The following is a 6,000-nucleotide window of genomic DNA, read 5'->3' as shown; positions in this document are numbered from 1 at the left end:
TAAAGTTCATTATTTTCCATAATGTAATGATGAAAATTTAACATTCATATATTTTAGATTCATTGCACACTAACTGAAATATTTCAGGTCTTTTATTGTCTTAATGCAGATGATTTTGGCAAACAGCTCATGAAAACCCAAAATTCCTATCTCACAAAATTAGCATATCATTAAAAGGGTCTCTAAACGAGCTATGAACCTAATCATCTGAATCAACGAGTTAACTCTAAACACCTGCAAAAGATTCCTGAGGCCTTTAAAACTCCCAGCCTGGTTCATCACTCAAAACCCCAATCATGGGTAGGACTGCCGACCTGACTGCTGTCCAGAAGGCCACTATTGACACCCTCAAGCAAGAGGGTAAGACACAGAAAGAAATTTCTGAACGAATAGGCTGTTCCCAGAGTGCTGTATCAAGGCACCTCAGTGGGAAGTCTGTGGGAAGGAAAAAGTGTGGCAGAAAACGCTGCACAACGAGAAGAGGTGACCGGACCCTGAGGAAGATTGTGGAGAAGGGCCGATTCCAGACCTTGGGGGACCTGCGGAACCAGTGGACTGAGTCTGAAGTAGAAACATCCAGAGCCACCGTGCACAGGTGTGTGCAGGAAATGGGCTACAGGTGCCGCATTCCCCAGGTCAAGCCACTTTTGAACCAGAAACAGCGGCAGAAGCGCCTGACCTGGGCTACAGAGAAGCAGCACTGGACTGTTGCTCAGTGGTCCAAAGTACTTTTTTCGGATGAAAGCAAATTCTGCATGTCATTCGGAAATCAAGGTGCCAGAGTCTGGAGGAAGACTGGGGAGAAGGAAATGCCAGAAGTCCAGTGTCAAGTACCCACAGTCAGTGATGGTCTGGGGTGCCGTGTCAGCTGCTGGTGTTGGTCCACTGTGTTTTATCAAGGGCACGGTCAATGCAGCTAGCTATCAGGAGATTTTGGAGCACTTCATGCTTCCATCTGCTGAAAAGCTTTATGGAGATTAAGATTTCATTTTTCAGCACGACCTGTCACCTGCTCACAGTGCCAAAACCACTGGTAAATGGTTTACTGACCATGGTATCACTGTGCTCAATTGGCCTGCCAACTCTCCTGACCTGAACCCCATAGAGAATCTGTGGGATATTGTGAAGAGAACGTTGAGAGACTCAAGACCCAACACTCTGGATGAGCTAAAGGCCGCTATCGAAGCATCCTGGGCCTCCATAAGACCTCAGCAGTGCCACAGGCTGATTGCCTCCATGCCACGCCGCATTGAAGCAGTCATTTCTGCAAAAGGATTCCCGACCAAGTATTGAGTGCATAACTGTACATGATTATTTGAAGGTTGACGTTTTTTGTATTAAAAACACTTTTCTTTTATTGGTCGGATGAAATATGCTAATTTTGTGAGATAGGAATTTTGGGTTTTCATGAGCTGTATGCCAAAATCATCCGTATTAAGACAATAAAAGACCTGAAATATTTCAGTTAGTGTGCAATGAATGTAAAATATATGAATGTTAAATTTTCATCATGACATTATGGAAACTAATGAACTTTATCACAATATGCTAATATTTTGAGAAGGACCTGTATGCATGCCGGACAAAGTTGGGGCATGCTCATTATGAGATTACAGATTGTGCCCTGGTGTATCTCCTTCCTGACCAGGGCATCACCGAGCTCTTAGACAGTCTGAGGTGCAACTTGGTGGTGTCGTATGGACCTAAACATGATGTCCCAGAGATGCTATTGGATTTAGGCCAGTTGAGCGTGAAGACCAGTCAGTGGTTTCAATTCATTTATGCTCCAGGAACTACCTGCATAATCTTACCACGAGGCCAGGCCCACTCCACCAGCAGAAGGTCGAACATTGGGTCTGAGAATTTCATCCTGATAGCAAATGACAATTAGGGTGCCATTGTTTATCTTGTACAGGTCTAAGCATCCCTTCATGGATATGCTTCTACAGACTAACACTGACCCACCACCAAAACGATCATGCAGAACAATGTTCCAGGCAGCACAAAGTTCCACACAGCTTCTCAAGATCCTTTCACATCTGTCACGTGAGCTCAGAGTGAACCTGCTCACATCTTTGAAAAGAACAGGGAACCAGTGCCGAACCTGCCATTTCCAGTGTTGTCTGGCAAATGCCAGCCAAGTTCCACAGTGCCAGCCAGCGAGCAGGGCCTACTAGGGGACATCAGGCTCTCGTGCTACCCTTGTGAAGTCTATTTCTGATGGTTTGGTCAGAGACATTCATGCCAGTGTCCCGCTGGAGGTCACCTTGCAGGGCTCTGGCAGTATTCATCGTGTTCCCCATGCACAAAGGAGCAGATATTGTTCCTGCTGATGGGTTAAGGTCTTCCGATGGCCCTGTGCAGCTCCACCTGTCCACCTGCTTATCTCCTGAAATCTTCTCCATGCTCTTGATGCTGTGCTGAGAGACACAGCAAACCTTTGGGCAATGGCACATATTCATGTGGTATCCTGGTGAAGTTGGACTGGTTGTGTAACCTCTGTAGGGTTTGGGTGTCACCTCATGATACCAGTAGTGACACTGAGCCTGGTCAAATGCAAAACTACTGAAAAGCAGTCAAAAAATGAGGAGGGAAACAATGTCTGTGGCCTCCATCTGCAGAAGCATTCTAGTTTTTGGAGTTGTCTTAGTTTTTGTCCCTTTAGTGCACCTGTTGTCAATTTCATTAACACCAAACAGCTGACACTGATTAACAACCCCCTCTACTACTTAACTGACCAGATCAATATTCCAGAAGTTTAACCAACCTGATATTATTTTCTGATTAGGACAGAACTTTTTTGTATGAAAATTCAGTGGCAATTATTTTGTGGTTAGGGAATACCTGTCTGCACAGTGAAACGTGATTGCTTGCACATTACGAGATATCCAAACGGCTACTCTTTTTTACTCTTTTGAGCATAAGCCTAAGAGAATTAGCTGTTCTTTCCTTAAACACTTTATTATGGCAGCTATTTAAAATGTCCTGAAGGGGTTAAAACGTTTGGCCTGTCACTTTTAAGACTGACTTGTCTGAGCAGGCTGCTTGAAGGGCAGGACCATGTCATAGTCCACGTGCCTTGCTTTGAAGAGGCGTGGTTCCGCTGATCACATGCAGAAGGCATGGTTCTTGCAGGGTTTTTTTTTTTTTTTTGCGCAACAAGCCGGTCATGAATTCCGCTTCCCAGAGTGACGTTTGATGGCAGCTCCAGACAGCATTGTATCTTAAAACGCATTCTCTCCAAAGGGTTGTCAGCTCTCTCTTTTATCAGGCAGAGCGGAGACCCGCATGTTTTTTCTGTAAGGGGGAAGAGTTCTTTCATCAGCTCCTAGATATTACTCACACATGCAGTCCGCTCCTCCCACAGGAGAATGTTGGGAGATTAGGATGATCGTGATTTTGATGAAAATAATGAAGTGACTACTGACAAGTCCCGTTTTGAATTATTGGGTATTAGGTTGGGCAGTTTCATGTCTGAGAGAAAGAAGCATGCAGACTGCTGTAGCTTAGCCTGTAAAACCAATGCCCACTAAAGGAATTTTGCAGTGAAAATTTCATGCACCTCTGCAGCCTTTGACTAATTTGCAGATCAGATGTTCCTGGGGAAGAAATTTAGTCTAGAAATATAAAGGTAAAACTAGTACATGATTAAGTTTGTTGTTTGGTGCAAAAACAACACTAAATACTGACTTTATAGCTTGATATACAGATGCATGTTTAAGGGAACGTTTTAGACCATGTAATAAACTGTTATGTTTTCTGTCTTTTTGGGGCAACTTTACATTTCAAATGTAATAGTGAAGAGGTGATGTAAGCACAAGTCAAACCTGTTATTACTTAAGTATTTAAATGCATGCATTCATTATTGAAGGCTTGGTTGCAATAAATTACCCCACTTCTCATGTAAAACAGCAAAGGGTCGATCAGCTTAGATTACTTTCAGGCCTACCATCTATTCTTCTGCTATTGACAACCTCTCCCTTTTCAGCTTGCATGACTGGAGCTCTCACTAGCGCTGCTAGTGGACAATCAATCCTACACACCCACCTTCAGACAGACTCGCATTTCTCATTTCTTACTTCTAGTCTAAATTAGATAGCAGGACGTAGTGTCGGAGCTCACAGATCGCAGAGAATTAGTCTGAGGCATTAGCGTTAGTTTGATAGCGAATCTGACAAAAAAAGAGAGAAAAATCAACATGGAGTCCCCTCCAGATCCAGCGAGCGACCCGGGTAACAGCGCCTCGGAGCCGGCTACCCCGGTCAGGGAAACCCCGGTAAACCTGGAGACGCTCCGGAAAGCGGACCATCCAGCCCCGGTTCGTAAGCAGACCTGCTCAAGCACCAACAGAGGTAAGCGAGCAGCAATTTGACAGTTTCAGCGGTTGAAGAATACGGACTGATCGAGACATATTTTAACTTCAAAAGGAATCAAGTCGCATAACCCCATAAATAACTGCGCCTTGTTTTAATTCACCCATAGCTTTTAAAAAAAATTCGGAACAACCAGGGGGCATTTTGCCAGTTTGACTGTAATTAGCGCCGTGGTTGGTGTGTGTATCTATCTATTTATGTATGTATGTGTGCGCTGCTCCACTGACAGCCAAAATCAGGGGGTGATATGGTTACAGATGTCACATTTACTCCGACTGCAAGATTAATCAATTATCCAGGAACTCCGACTCCACAATCAGGAGCTGCCCCCCATGCCCACACAGGCCAACCTGCCGGCTCCGGCGCTATATTGTCAAAGTGTCGAAAGTGAACTTTGGCGAAACTATGGGTTAGTTTATCGATCAGTCCCGTTCTGACTGGGTATATAGACGTGTCCTCCGCTAATGCCGCACACGTCGTCGTCTGTCTGGGTTTTCACTGATTTAGGCTGTTCCAGTGTGCAAAAAAGACGCCCCAGCAGCTGGATTTTATTTACTGTTACAAACCAAGGGGCGTTGCACCTTTTTTAAATTTGCAACCTAGTATGATAGACAATAGAACCGAACAAGCTCTCAAATTCCAGCCTGTGAAAAGTCTGGCTCTTATTACATGATTTATCCATCACGTCCCGTCCATGTTGTACAGTACAAGACAGTATGTTTAACCACACCCCCTCTCCACTGTCTCCACTACACAGACTAACCGGGCTCGGTCAAGTTCAAAGAAATAAGGATTTCTCTGCTGATTCCCAACAAGCAGAGTTCATGTTGCGCTAAGCGAGCAGTGTAGGTGGGACAATTATTTCATTGAACTGCGGGTTTTGCATGCGTATGCGCTCCCCCTGTGCTGCGCGCAAGTGGTATATTTAGAGTGTGATATGGTGAATGTGGAATGTAAGCTGGTTATGTAACAGGTTTAGCCATAAACAGAGGCGCGCAACCGAGAGCAGAAATCATCATCATCGAGGATCTGTTCACTCCTAAAGAATAGAGTTCACCCACTTCTCAGCTGCTATTACTGCGGTTTGCTTAATTTAATCATAAAAAAAAGCGACTCCACGTTTAGGCCGTATTCGTACACCACTTACAGGCGAAACTGAGACTCTGTGGGCTGGCGCACGCTGCCTGAGCGCTTATGTAATAGAGAGGCCAAGACAGGTAGTTTGGAAGCTTCCTGGATTGATTTCTTCTTTCTCAAGTTTGACTTTGAGACAGTCCTAACCTGCTGACCCATATTCACCCCACCCTTTTATGCACAGGGTTAAAGTGCGTCTGGGAAAGAGAAAGAAAGGGGGAAAGGAACGCCTTTGGTATGTTATGTAATGCTGAATAGGTGAAAGAAAATCAGTGAGAGAAGCTCTGCAGTGTGAATTGATCTCACCCCAACACACTAAAAGTTATTTTTTCCCATTTTACAAAGTATAAGAGTGTATATTGGTTATTGCGAGCAGGAGAGTGCTTAAAATAAGAGTTATAAAAACCTTCTGAAAACTTCAAAAAGTCGATGGTGTCTTATAATTAGCTCAATACCTCATCCATAAAGGCATGCTAACCCATCTGCAACGCTT

At 44.4% G+C, this 6,000-nt stretch overlaps 1 protein-coding gene across 1 annotated transcript in view; it reads left to right on the top strand.

Annotated features, from left to right (window-relative positions):
• The first annotated feature begins 3,943 nt into the window (after positions 1-3,943).
• roraa (RAR-related orphan receptor A, paralog a) overlaps positions 3,944-6,000 on the top strand; it is a 279,737-nt gene continuing 277,680 nt past the window's right edge. Inside the window, exon 1 of the mRNA XM_047385191.1 lies at positions 3,944-4,352. Within this exon, the coding sequence (XP_047241147.1) occupies positions 4,199-4,352 (154 nt within the window). The 5' untranslated portion in view covers positions 3,944-4,198. The remainder of the gene's footprint in view (positions 4,353-6,000) is intronic.

Source organism: Girardinichthys multiradiatus, chromosome 2 (genome assembly GCF_021462225.1).
Source record: "Girardinichthys multiradiatus isolate DD_20200921_A chromosome 2, DD_fGirMul_XY1, whole genome shotgun sequence".
NCBI classification, from domain to species: domain Eukaryota; kingdom Metazoa; phylum Chordata; class Actinopteri; order Cyprinodontiformes; family Goodeidae; genus Girardinichthys; species Girardinichthys multiradiatus.
Note: the sequence above shows the minus strand (reverse complement) of the source record. Positions and strands in the feature narration are given on the sequence as shown.